Raw genomic sequence first — 26,112 nt, 5'->3', positions numbered from 1 at the left:
GATGAACACATAAACACACACACACACGGAATGTCACCGGGGCCTGGAGCCGGCCCCGCGGTGTCACCGGGGGTGGGTGGGGGCTGGCGCTCCCCGCAGCGCCCCCGCGGGGCGGGCGGGCTGTCGCCGCGGAGCCGCTGTCACCGCGGGGCCACGTGCGCGCGGCCCCTGCGCCGTTGGCGTAAGGCCGAGCGCCCGCCGCCGCCGCCCTACGCCGCCCGCCGTATTCCCGAACGCGGCGCGCGCCGACGGCGCAGAGCGCGCGAGCCGGGGCGGGGGCGTGGCGGCGCCGCCAGCGAAGGGGGGAGCGATTCTGGAAGCCGCGCTGCGCACTTCGCGTAGCGGGCGCGCCGCGAGGCCGCAGGGGCAGCGCCGCCTCCCCGCCCGGCGGCGCTACGCCGTTTGCGTAGCGAGCCCCAAGATGGCGGCGCGGTCGTCGTCGGCGGTGGCCGGAGCGCGGGCGGTGGCGGCGGCGCGGCCGGCAGCGAGGGCAGGGGTGAGGCGGGCGAAGGGAGGCAGCGCGTAGCGAGACCCACGAAGCGAGACCCAGAGAGAGACTGTCGCGGGCAGGCGGTCCCCCCGCGCCCCCCCGTCCTTCGCCGCCCGGTGGGTCCCGCCCGCCCCCGCCCTCCGGGCCGCGCGTCCTCCGGCCCCGCCGCCCCCGGAGCGGAGGATGATGAAGCTCAAGTCCAACCAGACGCGCACCTACGACGGGGACGGCTACAAGAAGCGGGCGGCCTGCCTGTGCTTCCGCAGCGAGAGCGAGGAGGAGGTGAGGGGCGAGGCCGGGCCCGGGACCCCCGAGCCGCCCGGGGCGGGGGGACTCGGTGCCAGCGGGGTTTTATTTTTAATAGGCGCCGTTCAGCATCGCTGGCAGAGTCGGTGCTTGGCGCTGGGTTACTGCTCTCCGCCGGAGCCGGGGAGATGCCCGGTGGGCGGCGGGACGGGCCGAGGGGAGCGCGGGAGGGGGTTTGGCAGTGTGGGGAGCGACCACGCTGGCAGAGCTTCAGTCCGACACATCACATGAGATGGGAGAGGAAACCTGACCTTGGATTTATAAAAAGAAACTGGGATAAAAGGGGACTGATGGAGTGCCAGAAGTTGCTGTCCAGAGAGTTTGGGAGGAAGTGGGAATTAAAGGTGGATTGGTTGGTTGAGAGCGGCCGCGTTGCTAAGGGGCTGCATTGTCCGGGAAGTTACAGTGGGAAACTTCGCTCCGGTGTTCGATTTTCCAGCAGTCTTTGTTGACACCTCCTGGAGGTGGGCTCGGGGTGCTCAGAGCAGCAAGGCTGAAGGTCTGCCTGCTGCTGCTGCTGCTGGAGTCAGGCGAACACACTCCACTGCGTTTGCTGAGCCCGGGTGGCTGTGCTAAAGTCTTTGTTCTCCTGATTATCATATTTGTAGCTACAGGAAATCGGAAGGGAATGCAGACAGTTCACTGGAGGAAGGGCAATTAGCATACATCCAGTTATTATTTAACGTGAAGGAGACTGCACAAGCCCTTTGTAGCTGTGCTGGCGTGATGAGGAGTGTCAGCATTTCAGCAGAAACGGCCTGAAATGACAGCGGCGTGTCTGGTGCAGCGTTCAGTGTAGCTGATCCTTCCCACGGACTTCCAGGAAATCTATGGGCTGACCATGAAGAAAACCATCATTGTTTTGTGTGGTGATGCTGGGGGTGCTCAGCACGGCTGGAGTGCCCTGATGAATCGTACACAATTAGTGGGGCAGTTTGCAGGCTCTTCTCAGGAGTGGAGCCTTGGCCATGTGTGACTGCAGGGTGGTTTAGGGTAGAAAAGTGCTTTTAACAGGTGCCCGAGGCAATCAGCATGTGACTGGTTGTGAGTTTTATTTTAACACACCTCAGGCTGCAGTGTTGCACAGGCTCCAGCTGATCCTTCCAGCCCGTGGGAGCTGGTGACAGAGCCCTCATGGTGCTGGGGACACCGAGGTGTGGTAATGACAGGGGTCAGAGCCCTCACTGTGCTGGGACACCAGTGGCAGTGTCACAGTGCTGACCCAAGAGGTCCAAGGAGGAAAGTGAACTCGCTCCAGAGGCACGCTGGCGTGGGACGGATGCTTCCAGCAGGCTCAGCTGTCAGGCTGGGGTAAGGCTGAGATTTAAAACCTCTTTTGTGTCAGTTGTGCCTCTGCTGTGGTCTCCACCTACAGTGGATTGTTTAAATCCTTCAGGCTCTAGTTTCTAGGTAAGAGCTGGACTAGAACGATCTGTTTCAGGCAGGGTTTGAGGGCTCCCTGTGCTGGGTCATTCCCGGGGGTCTCTGAGCTCTGGGGAGGGTTCTGTGTGCAGGACAGTGGAGGCTCTGGCTGGGAACAGTGTTGTCCCTGTGGCTGCTGTTGGTGGCCTTGTCCCCGAGCTGGCAGTGGCAGCTGGCAGTGGCTCTGCTGCCCTGGGACAGCTCGGGGAGGGAGCAGTGGCTGCTGTGCAAGGGCTGCACTCCGGGCTGGGGTGGTTTCCTCGGGATGTGCTGCGGGTGAGGAATGAGGCAGGGAAGGACGGGTCAGAGCTCAGAGCCCTTGAGGGGCTGTGTGTGGTACCTGTGGGTTGAACCCTGAGCTGAAACTGCCTCCTCTGTCCCCACCTGTTACAGCCCTGCTGCGGGAGCTGCCCAGGAAGGGGGCTTGTCACAAATACATCTGGAAGGTTCTTAGCCAATCCCATGGAATTAACCCCACTGGGATGGACTCTGTGCCCAGACCCTGCGCTTGGCCTTGGCCAAAAGGCGTTGGAGTTAAACTCGTGTCAGTGAGTGAAATCAGCAAGCAGGGCTCCTTCTTAATTTTCCTTTCTAATTATTTCTTGGGTTCATTCTCATTTGTTGGCTTTTAAATAAACTTTGAGAGAAGCTGACTGGTGTCCACTCACTTTCGATAGCAAGGGAGGTGTTACCTGCACACATTTAAGTACAGAGTATAAAATGGCTGTGAAAGATCTCTTGGTTTGCTCTTGGACAATAATACTTTTTAATGTTACTGACGTATTTTATTATTGATTGCTTCTATTTAAGTGGAAATGGAGATCTCTTTAAAAGGTCTCTCCAGGGAGGGGAGAAAGAGCCAGAGCCAAAGTATGTACATTAAAGAGCTATTAAAAGCTTAGTATTTGAAAAGAAGAGAGAAGAAAAGAAGCATGTTTTGATAAATAAATTAAACTTTCTGTATTAAAATTGCATTTTTCCTAGGACTGGCTGTTTCTCATTACTGTTCCTTTTAAGTGCTTGAGAAATAGTAGAACTTTGGTCTTGCCTTTCTTCTTCATTTCCTGCTATGAATTCAAAAATCCCATTTTTTCCTCTTTTTAACCCCTCGTTAGTTCCTGAATTAAAAAAGTTTGTCAATGGAGAAGAAGAAAGAAGAGAATTCTGTTTACTCTTACAGAGGAGGCTACTTTCTTACGTTTAGGTGCTTCCCCGTGACTCTTGAGTTCACTGATATATTTTTCATTGAAATCTTTGCAATCCCTGGAGATTGATAAAACACCACATCCTCGGTTTGGTGTTACATTTGCAAATAAAGAGGCTTAAAAGAAAAATACTTTCTTCTTCTTTAGTTTTTAAGTGATTTATTTTTTCCTTATGCTGCTGGAGGTCGCACATTGTCTCTGCTTTGCATTTGGAGGCCGCTACTTTTGGGCACGAAAAAAGCTCTGGAACGTTTTTGGAAGACCAAGAATTGGCTAAAAAGATGCCTTTGTTGCATATTCCTTTAAAAAGCAGCACAGGGAGAATTCATTTCAACGTGAACCTCAAATAGAGAAAAAAATTGAGAAAAAAATTTACATTTTTTTGGGCATTGTGGAAACCCCCCAAATTGTGTGTGGTTTCCCAAACCACGATCCACATCCTTGGGCAACAGGGAGAGCTGGGGCAGCAACGGGATTCATTCACAGTGGGAACAGACTTCAAAGCACCTTCCAGCAGCCAAGACACCAGGATTTGCTATTCCCACCTTTTCACGTGGACTGAACTCCTGGAATATTTTAGAACTGTGGAAGGAGAGCTCCCAGATCCTGTGGTGCCTCTGGAGTCACTCCATTGGGGTGTCCCTGTCCCTCAGCATTGCCACCAGGGTGTTATTTTTATGTAACACACGCGTTTTTTGTGTGGACCAGCTGTTCCATGAGGAAACATCCCAGCTCAAACACTGGAATCATCTGCCCAGGGAGGTGGTGGAGTCACCATCCCTGGATGTGTTTAAAAGAAGCCTGGATGTGGCACTGGGTGCCATGATCTTGTTGAGGTCAACATGGGTTGGACTCGATGATCTTAAAGGTCTCTTCCAACCTAGAAATTCTGTGATTGTGTGGGAATGCCCCCGGTGGCTCAGTGTGCCCCGGCAGCTGGAGCCCTGCTCGCTGCTGTTTGCCAGGATCAAGAGGCACCCTTGGGCCGTGGGGCAGCAGCAGGTTTCAACATGCCCACATTGTGTCTGTGAAAGGACAAGCTGCTCCTTAACCACGGGCGTTTTTAAAGAGTGGTTTTTTGGGGTTTTTTTTTGGAGAAAATGCCTCGGGAAGAATCTTTTCTGAGCAGTGAATGAGGCCTGAATGGAGCGGGGAGAAGAGAGGCTTCACCCAGGGGCCGGTGCCCTGGCACGGCCGAGCCTCGGTGGTCACGGTGGTCACGGGGAGAGCTGGGCCGGTGGCCCCTGGGAAAGCCATTGGAATGCAAACGAACCTTTTTTCTTCTCCTGCTGGCCTCTCCTCTCCCGGGCCGGTTTTACTCCAGCTGTGATGTAACACAGCAGAGCTGGGATTGGAACTCCGAGTGCGGTGGGGATCACGAGGTGCTCCTGGGCTGTCCCCCGTGCCTTGGCTGCAGTGTCCACCCATGGCAGCAGAACCACTGCGATGCAGGGGAGCCCAGCACCGTATGGTCACCCTGCTGTCCGTGGAATGGGCTCAGAATCCCTGTTCTGATGCCTGGGCTTGGCTGTGTGCTCCCATCTGCTGCATGAAGGGTTGTGGTTGGACCCAAGTGGAGTTCTGGCCTGTTGCTAACCTGTTGCACATCTCCAGGGGGATAAGGGCCAGCTTAGAAGTGGATCTCTCTCTCGCCTGTGCTTCTCCTGTCCCTCTCAGCCCTGTAGATTGTGTAGAATCTGTAGGTTGTGTTTTCCAAAAACAGGAGCATGGATAAACCTCTGCAAAACCTGGCTTTCCTCTTAAAAAGTGTTTTGCCTTCCCACAAAAGCAGCTGTCACTAAACAGTTTTACAAGCAATTCCATGGTCTTTTGTACTTTTCCAGACAACAAAAGAATGAAAATTGTTAAATTTTCACTTCATTTACTGGAAGCTCAGCGAGCTGTTGTGAAACTGAAGAACTGAGTCAGTTTTGTTCTGCTGCAGCTCAGGGAAAAGCGATGACTATGGAAAGAGGGTGTGCTCCACCCCTGGTCTGTGGAGAAGGACCCAGCAGTGGTGGCTGTGGCTGTTCTCTGCAGAACACTGCTTTGGAATCTCTTCCACCTCAGATCCATTTAGTGCTTGACTAGGAGCTGCTTTTCCTACCCCTTTCTCCTCACTCTGTGTGTTCTGGACCCCCTCTTTTTTAAAAAAGCCCTCGCGCCCAGTTGCCTGACTCGGTTCATCTCAGCACCTTCAGATGAACTCCTGCAGTGTGGAGACAGGTGCCAGCACTTGGGGGTGCACCCAGCAGGAACTGCTGCCTTATCTTGCCATGGATGGTCTCTCACAATCTGGAAAAACAACTCTTTCCCTTCTTAGTAAACAAAAAAAACCAAAAACAACCATGTGTGTGGACTTTTACGTTCTTTTAAAATAAGGAGAGCTCTCCTGGTTTGCTTGGATAGAGCAAAATTAGCAAACTCAGTCCTCACAAACAGCAAACATCCCTGTGGGAGTGCTGGAGGTGACAGCCAGTGGCTGGGAAACAGGGCCTCTGTTACTTTAAACACTTGTTCTTTTTCAACCAGCTGAAGGACTGACCGCACAGACCAGTCAAAGATCTCTCAAATTTTGAGTGTGTTTGTTTCAGAATTCCTGTCTCTGCCCCTGGATGTGGCACACTGACTCTTTGTTCTCAGCAATTTCACGTTAACCTGTGAAATTCAGAGGGGTACAATTACCTGCTGGGTAGATTTTTGTCCGATGTTTCAGGGGTTGCTTCTCCTCCTGCAGGTGACATATACTGATGCCGGGTGTAAAATTAACTGCTTATATTTGAGCAGCTTCCCAAGAGTTTGTGCGTGCTGTGTGTCCTGAGTAGGGTGCTTAATCAGAACGGTGTGCAGCTGCTGACAGCTCTGTAAAAAGCCCAAATACCTCTTCATTGCTTTTTTTCCTCCCTTACTCAAAAAGGCGCTTTACAAGCCAGCTTTTCTCTTGGAGAAGGTGCGCCTGGCCAGGTTGTGTAAGCACTGAGTGGTCACCAAACTGGTTTTGACAGGCAGAAATAGGTTCTGGGGTTTGGGGTCTCTCTCTGGGAGTGCCCCTTATCAGCCCTCGGCTTCTGAAAGCAGCGGCTGCTGCTGCAGGCGGTTCAGCTGCTCCTGAAGCATGGGAAGGCATGTTGCAGATAATTTCTGTGGTTATCTAAACCATAATTTCGCTGGAGGGGGAGGACTTGGGATTGTGTTCCTCCCTGGTAGGAGCAGGCAGTGGCTCTGAAGCAGCAGGAGCGCTGCAGTAGCAGTAACAGGACCTGTGGAGCTCTGGGCCAGAGCAGCAGCACGGTGATTTATTATTGTTATTCTAACCAGCAGCTTAAAAACCAACAGAATCTGCTGTATTTTTTCCTCTCTGGTTATAGGACTGTAGGTGCGATCCAAGCACTTGAAATGACTTGAACTTCTTCCAGTTCACCTCTTGCTCCCGTTCCAAAACTCGTGCTTTACTTTTGTCAAGTTCTCTAGTGCGGATCCCTTCCCTTTTGTGCGTCCTGCCGTGAATTTCCCACCTCCAGCTCCCGGATCCCCCATTGTCAGTTCAATCCCGTTATCCCACGGAGCCTGGTGCAGGTGCGCCTGCAAAAAGAACACTTGTCGAAGGAAACGTATCCTGTTGAGGAGCTGGAATGCTCCTGGCAGGACAGGCTGTTATGGGCAGGAGGGATTTCTGGTGGCAATGTGTGTCGTGGTCCCAGCTGCTGACCCTGGCAGGTGCAGGGCCGGCTGTAGCCCTGCTGACCGTGGGCTGGATTCCCTCCTACCATGTGCGAGCTCCAGAACGTGCCTGGAATAGCAAGAGGGTGGGAGAAGCCCTCCCGTGAGCCCTGGCGTGCACCCCGGGGCAAACTGCCTTTGCAGTTTGGCAAAACACGTGATTTGTCGGGGAGTCATCGAGGCTGTGTTGCTGCCGGGGAAATGAGATTAATTTTGCACAGCTTTGGTGGCAGCAGCGTCCCTCTTCTCCCCCCTGCTCCTCCAGTTCTCACCCCTTGCTGGTTGTAGGGTTAAAGGTGATTTGGTGTGGTCAGATGAGCATCCCACTTTGGTCAGGTAGAAAAGCGTTACAGTGCTGATATTTGGGGATTTGGGAGAATTTTGTTCATTTGGAGTGGAGCACCCAAGGTGTTTGTTATGCTGGACGCAGCCCCAGCTCTGGGATCTGCCTGGCCGTGGGGCACATGGGAGCACAGCTCAGCTCCTGAGAGCACGCTGGTTTTAAACTGCAACTTTGAGACAAAGGCAGATTGAACAGCAGAAGCCTTGCAGTCAGCCATCTTCTTCTCCCAGCTCCTGCAGCCTCTGCGGCAGCAGAGTTTCCTTGCAGGCTGTGCTCTGATAAATGATGCTGGAGTGGGAAATGAGGTGCAATGCCGCCAGGTTTGTGCTTCACTCGCTGTGCAAACGGTGTGATTTACAGCTTAATGTTGATACAAAGCACGGCAGTATTGATACAAAGCATGTCAATATTGAGGGAGAGCCTGAAAATATTGAGGGGAAGCTTGTAAGGCAGTGCACAGGCTGTGTCAGGAGCCAGCAGCTATGGATCAGCTCCTGGCAGCAGGAGGCTGCTGGGACAGACCCTGGATTTAACATCTTGCCTGCTGTTCCTTGTGCTGGCTGCCAGCTCGCCGGGCCCTGGCTGGCACAGGTGGGTAGCACTGGCTTTTCCTGGAAGTCTGGAAGGTTCTCAGCTCATTTTCTACTCTTGCTGTGGCTCAGCTCCTCGCAGGGCTGTGGCCCTTTCTGTCTGCTCGGGTGCTGCAGTGGAGCCTCTTTCGAGGAATCGTGTTCCTTATGGTGCAGCCTCTCTTGTTTTATTTATGGCTGGTGGATGCTGTTTAAATCCACCATGGCGTGGAAGATCCTGGGAATCTCTGCTCCTCTGTTCCACAAATGGGGAGTTAATTCTTTGCCTGATCCTGGCTGCCCAGTTCTTGCTTTGCAGAGCCCCATTATTCCTGTGAAAAGAAGACAGAAGAACCCCTCCACATGGATCCAGCAGGTTTCTTTTAAAGTCACCATTGTGTATGGGGGATGCCCAGATTTATCCCAGGGACAAACTCTTTACCCCTTTTCCCATGGAGCTCCTTATTCCATGTGGCTGTCTGGGCAGCCTTAGATGTCTTGGTGTGTTTCCTGTCTCCTCCAGGCAGGGTTAGTACTGCTCAGGTTTGTTTGGGTCTGTTTGTTGTGTGCAGCTTTGAAGGTTCTTGCCATGAGGCTCTGCTTCGAGCTCCTGCTGCACACTTCAAACTTGGCTTATTTTTTTAAACTTTCTCTTTTGTGGGGGATTGTGTGGGAGAGTTTCAGCAGGGCCACCTCCTGCCTTGCCAGAGAGGCTTGTGTTGCTCATTTCCCTGCTTTGAAATGACATAATTGTCTTTGAAATGCTGGAAAACACAACTTGGCCGTGTGACATGTGTGTTACCTGCAAATGCTTTTCCAAAAAGTCTGCAGGACGTGGCTCCAAAATCCAGCTCCAAAATTCCTGGCAGGCCAAAAGTCTCAGTAGCCATTTTAAACACAGTTGCCTGGCAAGGATAAAATGGAAATGTCTGACCTTCCTACGTGTTCTAGCCTGATTTAAAAACGTAACTAAATTTTGGTTTATTTTCTGATGGCTGTTTAGATTAAATTAACTACTTTAGAATGTATTCAAATAAAAATTATTTATGTAATAAAGAAGTTAATGAGCTAAAAAGCCAGCTGTACCCTGGGCTGGTCTACTGGAAGGTGGTAGGGAGTGGAATGAGATGGGCTTCAAGGTCCCTTCCAACCCAAACCTTTTTGGGATTTGGATGATGACAACTTTTTCCTTGATCCCTCTGAATGCTTTGCATGTATCGGGATCCAGGACTGGTGTTGGAAGTGTGAGGTTTTTTCCAGCACAGCAATGTCTCCCCCTCCTTTGGAACTCAGCCCCTTTGTCTTGGGAGAGCTCATTGGTAGCAATATCCTGTTTGAAGTTGTTTTAAAAGAATGACCTTGTAGGGCTTGTTTCCTGCACTCTCTTGATGGGATTTCCTTTTTATTAAACAGGAAATAGTCTGATTACATAAAAGTGTGAGAATGACAGGTTTTTCCTTCCCAGCGAGGGTTGTTCATGTTAATTCTATTCAGAAAATGCTCAACTGCCAGAGCAGCTGAAGTTAATTTACTTTGCCTCAAACCATTGTTTGCACCCAGAAGTTCCTCCTGGTGTGTTGCTGAGGCATTGTCTCAGCCCGAGCAGGTTTCCTGGAGCAGTCTGTGTCCAGGGTTCCGTAGCAGATCCTTGTTCTCACGCCTGGAAGGTGGCAGGAGTTCAGGCCTGTCAGATGTGCTGTGCCGAGTTTCAAAGATCTGGTTCTTTGGAGGTTTTTTTAAATATTTTTCTGCTTTTTTTTTCCCCCTCGAGCTGGAGCTCTGAATTGCAGCGAGAAGTGGCAGAGTTGGTGCTTCCTTACCTGGCAGCAAAGGTGCACTCGAAATGGCTGCTCTGCTCCTTTAGCTTTGTCCTCAGAATCACCAACTGACCTGGAGTCAGGAATTTGAGTCCAAGCTCTTTGGATGATGAGTGGGGATGGAGTAGAAGTCAGGTACTGTGCTAGGAAGAGGCCCAGTGGCAAATGGAGGTGGCTGGGGAGCCTGGCAGGGACTGGCTGCTGTCCCAAGGGCTCTGAGGATGAATGAAGTTTACATTCCCTATTTAGGCATGGCTTTCTGGTGGCGTTTTACATGGACTGGATGCCTGGAGGAAAGGAATTCTGCCTTCCTCTCGGAGAGGGCCAAACACTTGGGATGTCACTGTAAAGCAAATGCTGTTCTGTCACAGCCTGGCCAGAGGATGGGCCAGGCATCATCCCCCTTGGATCTGTGGAACTGAGGTGGCTCGTGCACCTTCATTTGTTTCCAGTATGAGTTTTGTCAGAGGATTTTCAAGATAAACCAGCTGAAAAATCCTGGAAATCTTGTGCTTGTTTTTGTTTTGGAAGTTTAATTTTGAGTTCTGTAGGTAAATTCCTTTGGGTAATTAGTGCAAATCTTTTCATATCCTACTGGCAAATCACTGTTTCCCCAGTAAAGCCTGGGATTTTCAGTGTCTCTGCAGTGTAACTCCCAAACGTCTGACACTGTTTCAGCTGGCCTGGAACCTAATTGGACTGGTATGTTGGAAAGTTTCTGGAGCAAGTCGCTTTGGCTCGGAGCTTTGTGCCCGTGAAATGATGAAGTACAGCAGGATGACTCTAATGAACGAGCTTTGTTTAGAGAGCTGGACAACAGTATTAGTGTTGTTTTAAGTTTCCATCTCTGCTCATGGGTGTATTGCAAGTAGATTTAATAAGCGCAGCGTCTCGCTGTTCTTTGGGACAGTCTGCAGTTGAGAGTGTTAGTTAGAGTTTGTCTTGCTGGGAGGTGGCAAATCAGAACCTGAACTTCTACAGGGCAGAATTACCCTGGAATAAAAAAATACTGTTTCAAGAAAACCTGCCATAAAGCATGTGTATGGTAAATCCCTCCTGGGAAGAGGGTTAAACCATTTTTCTCATTCACAAAAGTCTGTCCTTCCATGCAGCCCTTTCCTAGGGAGTTTTAAGTTTAATTGGTTTAATATAGGCTTTTATTTTGCTTTTTACCTCATTAAACAACCTCCTCTAAACCAAAAGTAGCCAAGTGCTGGCTCCAGAGCTGAATCCTCAGTGCCTACTGCAAAAAACCAGGGGGGCTGAGAACCTGTGCTCAGACAATTGCACATAAACAGTGCCGTGGGAGCTCCTGGACGTGAATGTGTTGTTAGTGACAGAACGGCAGGGGCAGGCAAGGCCAAAGGCACCAGGAGAATGAAATCAAGGTACTTCTGTAAAGGGTGGAGGTGCTGAGCAGCAGCTATGCGTTCGTGTTGTTTCCTGAGGTGTCTCCCGAGCTGTGGGACTCTGCAGTGAGCTCACGCTGTGGGCCATGCTGTGCCCAGTGCTCGTGAGGGTTTTGGTGTGCAAGGACAGTTTTCCCTGCAGTTCCTCAGAGCAGGGCGAGGCGGTGGCTGAGGTGACACAGAGCGTGGCAGCGCCTGGGTGTCACTGCTGCTGGAATTTCCACGGCTGTGTGGACGGGGCTGAGGGGGAAGCGAGCGGTGGCGAGGCCGTGCCACCATCTCTGCCCTTCAGCTGGGCTCCGAAGGGGAGCGCTGGGGGTGCCCCATCACTGTCTCTGCTCTCCACAGGTGCTGCTGGTGAGCAGTAGTCGCCATCCAGACCGATGGATTGTCCCCGGGGGTGGCATGGAGCCCGAGGAGGAGCCCGGCGTGGCCGCCGTGCGCGAGGTCTGTGAAGAGGTGAGTGGCTTCACCCTGCCCTGTTAGCCCGCGTTCTCTGGGTTTGTTTTCATCGCTCTTCCTCCTTCTCCTTGAGGTGGAGAGGGAGACAGGGTCACTGGTGATATCCACGTGGGAGGAAAACAGAGTCCTAAATAAGAGAACGTGGGAATGTAATTAAACCTCTCAGTTGGAATGAGCTTGTCCTTGCCTGATACCTTAACTGAAAATAAAGTTCAGCTCCAGTCACTTCAGTGTAGATGTAGTCTCTGCTTCACTTTCTCTGTAAGAGAGCTTCAAAATTCAGCTGTGCCTTTGTGGACCTGTCTAGTATTGGGTAGAAGGTAGAAATAAACCCCTAGGAGCCACTAAAAGCAGTCAAAATAGAGGGACCTAGATATGTGTTTGGTTTAGAATACATAGTGAGGTTTATGTGAATAAGTGGAATTGGCCATAAGTTACCAGGAGCAGTTCCTAAAGTGTGCATGGGTTGGTTGGTTTCATTCCTCCCTTTTGCTTGAAGCTCTTTCAGGAAGGAGATCAAACAGCAGATCAAACACAGATCAATGGGTTGTAGGGAGAAGGCACATTTTTCTCTTAAAGCTGCTGGAAGAACAATTTTTTTCTTCATAAGAAGTGTAAAGGCAGTAAATAGCAGTTGACTGCAGTGTATGTAAAACATGTCTTTAGAATTTGCTTCTGAATATTAACCAACTGGGGAGATGCTTAGGTTCTGAAATGACTGCATGATTATAGATGGAAGGGCCAAGTAGGTTCACAGTTACATAAGGCAGGATTAAAAATGCTTTTGAGAGGGTTATAAATCTTTGGGCTCTGTGCAGAGCAGAAAGCAAGAGCTAATTGATGGGACTTGGGAAGAAGCTTCTCCTGTAGCTGCTTTTTTTGAATTGTCTGGTCTTTGCAGGTTTTTCCCTGAATTATTTGGAAGTATATGCTGCTGTCTAACAAAACTCTGAATATTCAGACTGTTGGACTAACCAAATGTGGCAGATCTCGAGTTGCATGTTTCTCTTTGGATGTTTTTACAATCTAGCAGTTTATCAGAAAGAGATTGTACACTCAAAGTTTATTTTTTTAAGTGTCTTTAGGTCCCTCTAATACTGGGAATTGCTGCTTGCAAATTCTATTTCCAGCTTGTAACCCAGCTCCTGCTTTTCCAGTAACTCGGCAACCTTTCAACTGCTTTACAAGCCAAAGTGAGTGTAACCAGAACAATAGAAATATTTTTAGCTGCAGACTCCTGCTTTTCAACCCAAGCATTATTAATAACGAGGCGATTTGATACAGAAGCCCGGGGTTCATTCAGGAGGTGCAGAGCTTCGCCTCTCAACCCTTAAAATAAACGTGCAGGGGCAGTCCCCGCGCGGGCAGCGGCGCCCTGGGAGAGCCGCGCTCTTTCCATGACAGCGCCGCCTGGAAGGGAGCCCTGGCACGGCTCCGGCCGCGCGGGAACTGGTTTGGGCTGGCTGAGATAATCCCGCTCCTCGGCTGGTGTTCCCTGCTCACGTGGAGCCCTGCCCGCTGCCAGTGTAACTCAAGCCCTGGCAGCCTGGCACGGGTGAGCTCTGCCCAGCGAGGCACCTCTGCCCGGCTGCTCCCAGCACGGAACGGCAGCAGCTGGGAGCACCGGGAGCACCTGGGGATCACCTGGGCGCCCCCGGCACACCTGGGCACCCCTGGCTCATCCCTGGCTCACCCCTGGCTCACCTGGGCACCCCTGGCTCACCCCTGGCTCACCTGGGCACCCCTGGCTCATCCCTGGCTCACCTGGGCACCCCTGGCACACCTGGGCACCCCTGGCTCATCCCTGGCTCACCCCTGGCTCACCTGGGCACCCCTGGCTCATCCCTGGCTCATCCCTGGCTCACCCCTGGCTCACCTGGGCACCCCTGGCTCACCTGGGCACCCTTAGCTCACCTGGGCACCCCTGGCTCATCCCTGGCTCACCCCTGGCTCACCTGGACACCCGTAGCTCACCTGGGCACCCCTGGCTCACCCTTGGCTCACCCCTGGCTCACCTGGGCACCCCTGGCTCACCCCTGGCTCACCCCTGGCTCACCCCTGGCTCGCCTGGGCACCCCTGGCTCACCCCTGGCTCACCCCTGGCTCACCTGGGCACCCCTGGCTCACCCCTGGCTCGCCTGGGCACCCCTGGCACACCTGAGCACCCCTGGCTCACCCCTGGCTCACCCCTGGCTCACCTGGGCACCCCTGGCTCACCCCTGGCTCACCCCTGGCTCCGCTGGGCACCCCTGGCACACCTGGGCACCCCTGGCACACCTGGGCACCCTGGCTCGCCCCTGGCTCACCTGGGCACCCCCAGCACACCTGGGCACTCTGGCTCACCTGGGCACCCTGGCTCGCTCCTGGCTCCCCTGGGCACCCCCAGCCCTGGGTGGTGCAGGTGGAGGAGCTGACACGGAGCTGTCTGCCACGAGCACCCTGCAGCTGCCAGTGGTGCTGGCAGAGCTTTAGGGGTGCGAGGCCTTCCCCATCTGGGCTGTGCTCACGTGCTGCTGCTGAGGGTCTGCACACAGAATTATCCCCCACGTCCCCGGCCTCAGGCTGTTTGGGGCTGTTTGCTGGGTGCAGGGGGATGTTGTTGGAGCACAGCAGGAGTGTTGGGAAAGACAGGAGCACCCATCTCCCCAGTTCATGCTGTTGGTTTGGCAGCAAGGGTTTCAGGAGGCTGCTGGGAGCCCTGGCTCTCCCTTCCATGTCAGTCAGGTGTTTTGGGGTTGGTTGGAGCTGAGGCTGATTTCTGAGTAGGTTTGAGGTCTTGGCTTCTCTCCTGGGACAGCCATTCATGGGGACACAGGTTAGCTGAGCAGTTCCAGTTTGTTGCTTGGGGTGGGAGAGGGAAAATCCAGTTTCCCCCATGGCAATGAGCAATGCTGCTCAAAGCTGTGGGAGAGACGTGTGGGCTTTCTTCCCTTGACTTTGGAATGCCTTTTCCAGTTTTTAATAAGAGCTGGTTGGAAGGGCTGTAAGAACTTGTGACCCTTCCTGTTGCTTGTGGCTTTTGAGGATGACAATAGACTGTCTCTTCCCAATTCATTCTCTTTTGCATGGTGTGCATTTTTTTTTCCAAAACACGCTTCCCTAAATGAACATTTTAACTTCTGCATTCGCTGTTTTAATTTCACCGTGTGTGTGTTTGGGTTTATCCGTGTTATTGTGGAAATAATTGCCATCTGAAGTTACCTAACTTTCCCCTCTTTCTGTTCCAAAAATGAAATGTTGATTCTGAGTGAAGGCTGTGATCCCTCTGTCCCAGTTTGAGTTCAAGTCCTTGTCCTAGTTTGAGTAGTCCTTATCTACATTAGTGTGTACCAGCACAAGTATTAAAGCAGACAGGTACCAACACTTGTCATGCTCCCTGTTGTCTGCATGAAATTGGAAGTGACTGGAGTTGTTGGGCATTGTTTGTGCAGAGTGACAGCAGACACAGAGCAGCTCTGGGTCAGAGCAGCCTCTTCAGAAGAGACCTCTTCCTTTTGACAGGTTGCTGAGAAGTGCTGCAGTCAGTCTTACAGGGCTGGGACTCCACGTGTGTTCTAAAGTTCACCTTGTGGAAGGTGTGTGCCCTTTCCAGACAGCTCATTGTGCTCACAGAGTGTGTTCTTTGCTTAGGAATAAGGGGTTTTTATGGCTGTGAGCAACTGGTGAACATCATGGTTTAGAAATAGATGCCTTCAGCTTATTATAGAGTGACATTGAAAAAAGCCTCCACACTCATCTGTGACACTCAGCACCAGTTCCTTTTTCACGTAGAGCATTCTTCACATCCTGACCTTTAAATACTTAGTAAATGTCAAATTTTGTAACACTGCAGGAGTGTTGGTTGTTCTTTTTTCATGGGAGTCAAAAGCCAGGTAATCTGTGCTTGATCTGTGATCAAACAGGCAATTGGTGCCAATATCAAGAACAGTCCATCACGGCAGTACTTTGATCTGGTTGCTGGAACTCTTTTTTCCCCTCTTCTAAACATGCTTTAGAGATAATCTTTCCTGTTTCATGTGTTTTGTTAGTGATTTAGAACACAGATATTGATATCTTTCAGTGCTAAAATAGGAAGATTTTTTTTTAAAGTACTGCAGGGCCCAGATGAATGATGAGATGATGGCCTTTGAACCCCTCCTAGTTGGTCATACCCAGTGCAAGTGGTGGCTCAAAGTCACTGTCCCTTACCCTGTGTACTCACAGAAACGATGGCAGTGTCTGAAAGTTCTTCATTCTGATACGGAATTTCATTTCCATTTCACAAGTGTAGAAGCAAATAAAGGTGTCATGCAGCGCCAAATTAGATGAATGAGTCTGACCCTCTCTGAGATGGCAGAATTTTCCCAGCTGGCCTGGAATCAGCATCCTCCAAACGTGTCCACAGCCCTCCTGGGTGGGATTTGCACCTTCAGTCGTGCAGGTCTTAGAGCAAAGATTTGGGTGTTCCACCACAGTTCTCTTGCCCAGCAGTAATCCGTAGTAGTTGCAGGCTTTGAGCCTAATAGAGCAAAGTAAAATAGCTGAAATTCCAACCCACATTTTCCTTAGCTCAGATGGAAGGAAATAAAAGCTGTCCCGAGAACAGATGGTGTTGCTGCAGGCTGCTTTTTGCATCTGACCCCAACTTATTTTCAGCTTTGAAACCTGAACCTGCTGTTCTTGGATGGCTTCAGTAATTTTTCTTTATTAAAACAAGTTGTTCCATGAGCAGCAGAACTAGTAAAGCTTCATTTCCTCCAGGTTTTTGTTCCTTGTCCTGAGCTCCCAGCCCACCCCTCTGGGTGCACGGGGGGTTTGAAGTGTGTGCTGGGCAGGCAGCTGGCTCTGCCAGTGCCTGTGGCTGATGTGCTCTTGCCAGAGCTGCCTTTTCCTCCTCCCCTGAACCCTGATTTAGATCAGCAGAGCAGGGAAAAAGCTCATTTTGCCTGCTCTGTGTGTCCTCTTGTACCCGAGTGTGCCTTTCCCAGGGAATCCCATCCTGTGATTGCCTGCTTTGTGTCCACGCCTGCAGCTGGAACAGTTGGTGCTGGTGCTCTCCTCCCCCTGCTGATGGGCTCAGGAGCATCCTCCTGGGATTCTCCACGCTCTTGGAGGATTGCAGCACTTCCAGTGCTTAGAGGGGCACAAAATCAATTGTGCTGCCTCTGCCTCACTCGCTGGTCTGGCCCAGGAGGGCCATTAATTTATTATCGAGGAGAAAATTCCTGAGTCATCTGCTGCAAATTAAGATTCAGCCCCTGCTGCAGTCCTGGGTGAGCCTGGGACTGTGTTTTAACTCTTGAAGAAAATTTTCTTGCCCATATGAAGAAGAAGATGGGGAGCTTGCCCAGAGAAGAACCTGGCAGTTCCTTTGCTGGTTACCAAGCTTGACTTGTCAGTGGTAGCAGCTGTAGGTTATTTTCTCAGGTGTCTTGGGCAGCTCCTATGTTAGAAATTTGTGTGAGACTGTGAATTCCACTTCCGTGCTTGTTTGTGCCATTGTACAGAGACAGCTCTCCTGTGGGTGTGGGAGTTTAGTGCTCTGTCAAAACCAGGTGTATATGACAATCCTGCTGGTGTTGGGTGTCCCGTATGTTGTCTTTAAAATCCACTGGACCTGGAAAATGGGCTGAGGGAGGCATTGGCCCCCAGGAGCAGTGGCTGATGTGTTTGCAGGCTTTGGTAAGAACTTGCTTTATAAAATCAGCCCAGTGGTTTGTTTTTGAACCAAACCATTCTTTTATGTTGCCATTTACAACTGCACATGAGAAGTTTGTGTGGGAAGCAAAGCTTAGAGCTTTCTCCAGTTGTGTGATGATAATTCAACATGATTTCTCTACAAGACATGTTTGTCTTGGCATCGTTTTTGTGCCTTTTTGGGCAAATAAGACCAGGCAGGACAGAGCAGGAGGATCCTGGTTTGCAGACAGCGTTATTTCCATCATCTCTCTTTACCAGCACAGAAGGAAGGGCTCCTCACCTCCCTCTGCTACTTCCAGCGCAGTTCTAGAGCTGGGATAAACTGCCTGGGAGGCTGCTTGAGCAGAATTCATCCTTCATCTCCAGGTTGGCCAGTTGCCTGGAGATAAATTTATTTCTAGTCAGACTTGAGAGTTCACTAAACCATCACAACAAAATCCCCGGTTTCTGATTCAGTGCCTACAGGTTGGGAGAGCAGAAATTCAACAACCTTTTCCGGGAACCAGTGAAGCTTTGGTTTAAGACAGTTATTTTCCAGAAATATTTGATTCTGCTTCACCTTTTAATGCATTCATGTCCGTATGTTGTGAAGGTGGAAGCCTCCAGCTCCTCCCTGTGTTTCTGCTGCCTGTTGAACACGGCTGAGCTAAAAATAAATCCCAGTGCTGAAGGAGTTCCTTGAGGGAAATGCATTTGAAGCATTTACATTCCAGATGCCTTGGGAGAGGGCCGAGGCCAGGTCAGCAGGGTTGGCAGAGGAGGTGGAATCCTCAAAGGTCAGAGGGCTCTGCCCGGCCCGTCCTGCGCACGCGGCACCGACCTGCATGGAATTGCTGCTCCTCCATGGAGCTGCTGCTCGCTCCAGAAATAGCCCCAGAGTCTCAGGCAGTGGGGCACCTCTGGGCCGAGCAGGATGTCACAAGTACTGGTGAGACAATAAAGCTTGTGTCCAAAAATGAAATAGGAGATTGAGTTGATTCGCTTCCTCGAAGTGGAGCTCATGAGGGCGTTAGCAGAAGGATTTCCAGATTTCTGTGACTGCTGCTAGTGAGGGAGCTCCAAAGCCTTTGCTCCTTTGTTCCACAGCAGCCTGGCAGCAGGAGTGAGGTGTTCTCTGGCTGGATTCTCTGCTACCTGTTCATGCAGCAGGCTGGAATTTAACCAGGAAAATCATCTCATTAAAGCAAGTTCTTCCTTTCTGACAGCACGAGACTGTGCAGCAGCTGGTCAGTAGGACAGAGAATTTGTCTAATCATTAATGTAACTTAAACATTTTTTTTTTTTTTTTTAAAAAAAAAGAGAAGCCTGGCATAATCAGATCTCTGTATCCCATCTGCAAGAGGCACAATTTCCCTGGGCTGTTCATGGGATGTGTTCCAGCCGCTGGAGACGGAGCCGACTCTACCTCCCAGTTGTGGCTGGGTCGTGTGCCAGGCTGTGTGGGTTGGTTCAGACCTGTTAAATCATGGAGCAAGATCTCATCTTGTCTGTAGCACTTGAGTTCCAACCATTTACAGTCATAAAACAGAGGGAATATAAAGCAAGGGCAGGGGAGTGGGCTGGGATTTTGCACAGAGAGCTGAGGAGGGTGGGGAGGGAGCCAGCAGAGAGGTGCCAAAAGGGACACCAAATGTGATGGAGTGGTACATCCTCAGTAGTATTCAAACAGACAGAACTGTTGCTTAGATCTCTTGATTTGTGTCTCTGCTTGATTCCAGAGCTTTATTTCAGTGTGCATCTGCCCTTGTATTGTATCCAGACCTCTCTAGTTCCTGCTGCCAGGTCCACATCGCAGCGTTTTGTGTTCATATTGGCTTATTTCAGGTGTGTGCAGGACACTCCTGAAATACCTGGGAGCTGTCACATCCCTCTTGGGGTGCACGTGAATGTCTTACACATACTTTATTTCCTTAAACTCTGATTTTGAAGGGGTAAAACTGCCAAACCCCAAAGCCAACGTTCCCCTTGCTCAGGCTGTAATAACCTTCAGAGGAGATTCTGGTCACGAGGACTGTATTGGTATGCAAGGAGTAACTCCTCAAATATTTCTTCTTCCTCCAGATTGAATTCAAAATTGTTTCAATGTAGGAAAACAAGAGAAAAAAAAAAAACCCTGGGAATGCTTGGATGTTGAGCACTCAGGATACATTTCTGGTTTTTGCCTTGTGACTGTGTTGGTTTAAGCTGAGCAGAATTTTAGAGCGTTTGCTTCCTGTCCTAAAGGAACTGGCCCTGCACAACAAGTAGGAAACACTACTGAGCTGTTGTTAAAGCATGTTTCTTTTCTCTTTGAACTTCCCTAGGCTGGAGTGAAAGGGACGTTAGGAAGATTAGTGGGAATTTTTGAGGTAAGTTTCAGACACGGACACTGTGAAATTTTGTTGCAAAAAATCATCTTGGAGTAACAATGGCTCTGCAGGGTTCTGGAGTGAGCCTTGCTGGTAAATAAAAACAATCTGATCTTTGCAGTGGGCACAAATCACTGGTGATAACTGGTGTGGCTGAATATTCTTGGTGCTGCCCAAAGCTGGGGTGTGGGGTCCCCCCTTCACTTGTGGCACTCTCAGCCACACCTGGCACAGTCGGCAGGTACCAGACACGGCTCTTCTTGCTGTTCTTCTGGCACTGACTCCTTCCAGCTCATGTGAAATAGCTCAAACCCTTCCCAGCTGAACAACTAATTTGTAAGCACATCAGTCCACAAACCACTGCTCTGCAGGTCAGGAACTACACTTCTGGGTGTCCCTATCAACACTTCCAGACCTCTCTGATTTACATCACAGCATTTTTAGTAGCTGAGAATGAGTCGTGCTGTGGGAGGGGCTGCACCCAAGGTGGGCAGTTGTAGCCCAGTGCCCTCCTGCCTGGAAAGGTTTGTTGTTGCTGTTGGCTGGTTGTTCCTCTGTCCCCTTTGCCTTCCAGAACCGGGACAGGAAGCACAGGACTTATGTTTACGTACTCATCGTCACCGAAGTGTTGGAGGACTGGGAGGACTCTGTCAATATTGGTAAGCTTGGTGCATGCTGCATTAATGATGGGAACAAACCCAGGTCAGCTCAGCATCCCTCTGGGACCTGGAGTCTGTGTGAGTCTCACTGGGAAAAGTTGCAGTGTGTGTCCTTGGGTTGCTTGGGGAAAAAAATTGTGGCGAAGTGGATGATTTGTCACCTCGGTGGCCCAGGAGAAGCCAAGTGAGTGTCCAGCTGCTCTGCAGCAATTTTGTGTTTAATTCTTGCACTGCATGGTACCAAGCAAAGATGAAGAACTGTCCTGTCTGAGACTAGGGGAGATCCATGAGACCAGTGGGGGTTAATCATTCCCTGTTACCTTTGAAACCTTTGTGTTTAAATTGGATCCCCGAGTGGAAATGAACCTGTTGGTGCCACAAGGTTTGTGACTGCACTGCAGCAAATGGAACATGACTCCCCTCAGGCTCTTGATGGGAAGAGTTAGAACTGAGAGCTGTCCACAGGAAACCGAAGTCCACTTGCAAACCCATGGAAATTGGCTGGTGCTTGGTGTGTGTGTTGTGAGGTGTCGTGAAATGAGCATCTGGCTTGAATAGAAATTGCAGAAATTGCTAAATAATGGGTTTTTAATTAAGAAATGTGAGACAGGGGATGGGGAGCTGTCAGTGTGGGGTAGGAGGGGGAGGCCCTTGAGATCAGAGAACACCGTTCTGTTGCATCTACTGATTCCTCTCTTTGCCCCCAGGAAGGAAAAGGGAATGGTTTAAGATAGAGGATGCCATAAAAGTTCTGCAGTATCACAAACCCGTGCAGGCCTCCTATTTTGAGACCTTGAGGCAAGGCTGTCTGGCCAACAACGGCACCCCGGTGATGAGCACGCCGTACTCCGAGAGCTCCGTGTCCGACATCAGATGACTGACGAGGTCCCTGCCAGAGCAATTCCCAAAAGCAGACTGAGACCTGGATTTCCCTCCCCTCCCCGTTTCCATGCCTCCTCCCTCACACCAGGCATGGGCAGCCGCCTGGGGCAGAGCAAGTGTTCAGAGTGCTGCGATTTAGTGCAAGGTGGGATGATTTTTTTTTTTTGTTGTTGTTGTTGTTGGCTTTTTTTGCTTTTTTTTTTTTTTTTTTCTTTTTTTTGGAATCTGTATTTTGTAAAATACATTTTGTGCATGAAGTGCCCCTTTCCCGGTACTCCGCTCCACGGCCTGGAGGCTGCCAGCCCCGCATCTGCCTTGTGCTCTGAAGTGTCCCAAGTGTCCCCTTCGTGTCACCCCAGCCAGAGCCACTTTTTTTTTTTTTTTTTTTTAATTAAAAGACTTCCAATGCGAGATCAGCTCTTCAAGTCTTAGTCTGTACTGTAAGGTGCTGCTCAGACCCGTGTGGGGATTACTCGCAGCACACCTGTATAAACTTTTTTTTTAGATGGAGGATCTAACATTTTAATTTTGCGGGAGTTTTTTTTTTTTTTTTTAATCCTGGTCTGCTTCTGAAAAGAAGGGTTCATAATTAATCTGTTTGCCTTTTGTTCTGTTTTTTAAAACCACACATTCTGTGACAGTGCTAGTGGCTGGGCCAGTTTACTCCCCAACCAGTATCTCCCGATTTAGTGCAGTGACACTTGAAGTTGAGGGCAGAGTTCGGATCACCTGCAGACATCCCTGCGGCTTTTCCAGCAGCTTCCACCAACGTTTCTGCATTTCCACCCGAGGGGATCCGCGCGGAGCCGCTCTGGAGCCGCTGGCCAAAACCAAACGGCCTCAGCGGCGCTGCAGCAGCGGCGGGAATCGGGGACGCAGGGGGGGTCGGACGGACGGACGGACAGACTGCAGCGAGGCTCACCGACGCCGTCCCTGCTCCCGCTCGCGTCTCTCTCGTCCACATGCCTTACGCCGCGCTCAGCCGCACTCCGGGGTTTGCGTGTCCCCGGAGAGGAGCCCCGGGGGAATATTCAGCGTCGGGTCTCTTGTCCCGCGGCTCTGCAGCACTTAGGGTCGCAGCGTGGAGCGGGCCCGAAGCGTGCCCTCCGTGACAGGTACAGCTGTGACAGGTACAGCTGTGACAGGTACAGCTGTGACAGGTACAGCTGCCTCCCGCAGGCGGCAGAGCTCCTCCCCGCCGCGCCGGCACGCTTCACCTGGGGGTTTGTTGTTTTATTGCTGTAAGTTTCATGCTGTCTTGATTTGCCAACAGTGTTGTCTAGTTGGGAAATAAAATGGGAAGGGTTGGGGTTTGGGGGGGGTGGGTTGGGACAGGTACAAGTTTCGGGAGGGGCATTAATTAATCCCTGGCTTGGGACAAGAAGTGGTTGCTGAGTTCAGTAACTTCTCCTTTGTCAGAGCAGAGCCAAGATGTGAAATTAAATCTGCAGTACTTTTTTTTTTTTTCCTTTTTTTTTTCCTGCTCTTTATTTAACAAAAAAATATTCTAATAAACACTCACTGTTCTGGAGTTTTCTCTCTTCCTGAGAAGCGCTTACAATATGAAAATCTGATAGAAATATCCATGGAGCCTGGGACAAGGGGGAATGGTATCCTTGCTGCTTTGGCAAGAAGCTGTTCATTTTAAGGTCCTTTTCTGTTCCTTTCCTTGTTCTCCCTGCTTTCATCGGTGTGGAGTAGCAAGGCCAAAAGCAGTGCCAGCGATCGCTGACATGGAAAACCACGCGTAAGGAACAGCCCATTATTCGAGGAGTAGCTCAAACCCAAGCGTCTGGAATTGAGCCCAAATCACACCAGTTCAGCTCACTTCAACTTAGAGACGAATGTACAATCCTTTCTCACTATGTGCTGGTCAGCCTGAAACCAAACTCTCAAAAGGGCTTGAATATTCTATCTGGAAGTGTCCAAGGAATTCCCACAGTCGCTGTCCCCGTGCCCTGCGAGGCACCTGACACAGCCATCTACTGCCTTCAACGAGTCTTGGTCTCTACTGTACAGATTAGTATGTTGGAAACGCTTTGCAACAAAAACAGCTGGTACTCCTGAAAGAGTAACTGCAGTTTTAATATCAGCAGCATGCACACTTTTGTTTTTAAACTAAAAATGTTTTTACAGGGCTGTTAAAACTGACAATTTAGGGTAGAATATTGTTAATGACTTGCTAATGGCTTATTTGTTTGGGTCAGAAAAAATAAATTGTGCCAAGAAAGTGTTTTAATGTGGCATGGATTGATGCTGTTACCACCGAGTGGCTGATGTTATGCCTTGTAACTGGAAATGGCTCCTGGGGCAGGAATAGCCTTGATGGAAGAGATGCAGATTCCAGGCCTGAGCCCTGAGCCCCCTGAACCCCTGCACAAACAATTCCCATCTTCCTCGGCATCTGAGGAAGCATCCAACAGCTGCACCCCCAGCAGCTGGAGTGGTTTTATCTAAACTGCTGTCAATTGGTTTGGGACTGAGTGTCACCCTGTCTGTGAGAGGCCCAGGGCAGGTGTGGGAGGGTGGCTCTGCTTCTGCAGCCCCATCAGTGCTGCTGGGGCCACTGAGTCCCAGGGGATGAGCCTGGGGCTCCCAGCTGAGCTCAAACTGCTGCTGTTCCAGCTGCTGGTGTTGCAGAGTGGGATTCTTACCTCAGCTGGCCTGACCCTTGTGTGAGTTGTCGCTCTGTGTCTCAGCATCCCCTGGGAGCGGATCTCAGCTGGCTCTCGGCCTGGCTGTGCTCTCGGGGCACTGCTGGGAGCTGGGTATGACACAGGTGTCCCCAGCCAGGTGCAGCAGCCCTCTGGTCCCCGCTCCTGGCAGGTCCTGAATGCTGCTTTGGGGTGTGAGGTGAGGAGGGGCTCTGCTCTTCATCACCCCGCTGATGGAAGAGGAAGGGGGCAGAGCCTGAGGGCTGCACGTCAGGGTCCCTCACCCATGGGTGCTGGGGAGGCAGCACCCAACCCTGCTGCTGGGGGGAAGGTGGGAGCTGGGTTTAGGCTGCAAGGAGCGGCACTATCGGCATTCCATTCCCAGCAGCTGTTCCTGTGTAGGTGGGTGCTGTGAGCTCTTCCCTGCTCTCCTGTGGAGCACTGAGGCAGCTCGTTCAGCCCGAGCTGGAATGTGCCTTAAAGCCAACTCTGTAAAGGGAAAAATGAAAAGGGGTTGGAATCTGCAAGTGTTGCTTTTTCCCTTGTGTGGCCACAAAGTATTCAGTGGCTAAAAATGTGGGTAGGGAATGTCAGGAATCCTCAGTTCCCTTCCCGGATCTAGCAGGGGCTTTGGGCCTTTGCCTCAGCTTTTCCATGCAGAAGCTGTGTTCAGCATTCCACAGCGAGCAGGGATCAAAATCCCGGAGGCTGCACGCGTGCAGCGAGTACCCCTTGTACCAGAGCTGCAGGTTTTCCTGCCCGTTCTCTCAGTTTCATCCCAAATTGACGTGTTTGTGTTTTCACACAGCTGGCTGCAGCATCCATCCCTCTGCAGGGCATACAGGGAGCACTGGGGCCTGGTGAGGGCTTGCTTTGGGGTTTGACCCTCCCAGGTGGAGCCTGGTGCTGGGGTGGGGTGGAGCTGCATCTTCAGCCAAACCTGCCCCAAGCAGTGACTCCAGTGTGAGGAGCTTTTCCCTCTGCCTGCTCTGGTCTTGCTCCCAGGCTGGGTTTTCCCTCCTGGCTCCGTTCTCCTCAGCAATGCCATCATCGGGGGCTGCAGCCTTCGGGGACGGGGTGACCTCGTGGCTGGGGTGTCCCTCAGCTGCCCCCTGAGCCCCTGACACACACAGGGTGTGATCCTCCTTTTCCCAACCTTGGAATGAACTAATCCAGCTGCTCTGGGCTGCGGAGATCCTGGAGTGCTGTGCTGGGGTAGTGGCAGGGGTTTGTACAGAACAGAAGTGCAGCTGGTGAAAAAGAAACTGAACTGGACTGAAGTTGTATTTAGGAGATTTATAAATCTTTGGTGCTAGTCCATAGAGGTATTTTTGTTGTTTTGGTTTGGTTTTTTTTTGGTGGGAAGATGGGAATTTTGATGTTATACTTGATGAATTTGCTCTAGAATTGCCTCAGAAACCTGGGGAGGTCTGAGAGCGTTTGTTGAATTTCCTGTGTGTCCTATTTTATATTTATTAAATCAGAAAATCTGGAATGATCCCTTTGCATTTGCTGCTCAGTCCTTCCATGAGCTCTGTGTACGGGGGGGGGCTCCTGGCAGTGCCCCCAAATCAGGAGGAGGGGACCCCAGGCCCAGCTGAGGATGAATGACCAGGGCCACTGCCCAGCCTCCTGTCCACTGGCGTGTTTGCCTGAGGCTTCTCCGTTCCTCCCCAAAACAAGGACTCTGCATGGCTGGGCAGAGCTGTGGGGGTTTGTCCCTGGTTTGTGTCTGAGCTGGTACCTTCGACCTCACCCCCACCTGCAGGAGCAGGAGTTCTGCAGATGCAGGACGTCCCTCCATGATTCTGAGCTCTCATCTGTGCTGTCTCCAGAAAGTTTGGGGGGCTCTCCGTGGGTGAAGCGGGGTGGTGCGGTGGGCTGCTGTCACGAGGGGCTTCCTCTGTTGAGCTGTGTGTGAGAGGGAGGCCATCGCTGTCTTTAAAAGAGTGAAAAATTGAAAAAATAAAATTGGTGGGTGCCAGTTTGCCGAGAGCGTGGGCTGTAATCCAGTGCCAACCAATAAACACGCCAGTATTTCACACGGCTCTGCCTCCTGCCTGGTCTCTCTGCCGTAGGTGAGCTCGGAGCTTGGGCAAGTGTCACCCAAGGCGAAAGCTCTCCCTGCAGTGGCCTGGGACGGTCAC

The 26,112-nt window shown here is 51.2% G+C and overlaps 1 protein-coding gene across 1 annotated transcript; it reads left to right on the top strand.

Moving 5' to 3' along the window:
* Positions 1-402: 402 nt before the first annotated feature.
* Positions 403-25,463, top strand: NUDT3 (nudix hydrolase 3). The gene is made up of 5 exons (XM_038162673.1): positions 403-772; positions 11,630-11,740; positions 19,726-19,770; positions 20,345-20,429; positions 21,137-25,463. Exons 1-5 carry the CDS (start codon positions 674-676, stop codon positions 21,304-21,306), a joined length of 510 nt encoding a protein of 169 aa, XP_038018601.1. The 5' UTR covers positions 403-673; the 3' UTR covers positions 21,307-25,463.
* Positions 25,464-26,112: the final 649 nt, after the last annotated feature.

This window comes from Motacilla alba, chromosome 26, assembly GCF_015832195.1.
Source record: "Motacilla alba alba isolate MOTALB_02 chromosome 26, Motacilla_alba_V1.0_pri, whole genome shotgun sequence".
Lineage (NCBI taxonomy): Eukaryota > Metazoa > Chordata > Aves > Passeriformes > Motacillidae > Motacilla > Motacilla alba.
Note: the sequence above shows the minus strand (reverse complement) of the source record. Positions and strands in the feature narration are given on the sequence as shown.

Excerpts from the sequence above, each read along its gene's own strand:
- NUDT3 (XM_038162673.1), top strand. The coding sequence starts at position 674 with ATGATGAAGCTCAAGTCCAACCAGACGCGCACCTACGACGGGGACGGC. Across the intron at positions 11,741-19,725 it reads TGCGCGAGGTCTGTGAAGAG|GCTGGAGTGAAAGGGACGTT; the intron begins GTGAGTGGCTTC and ends GAACTTCCCTAG. Across the intron at positions 19,771-20,344 it reads GATTAGTGGGAATTTTTGAG|AACCGGGACAGGAAGCACAG; the intron begins GTAAGTTTCAGA and ends TTTGCCTTCCAG.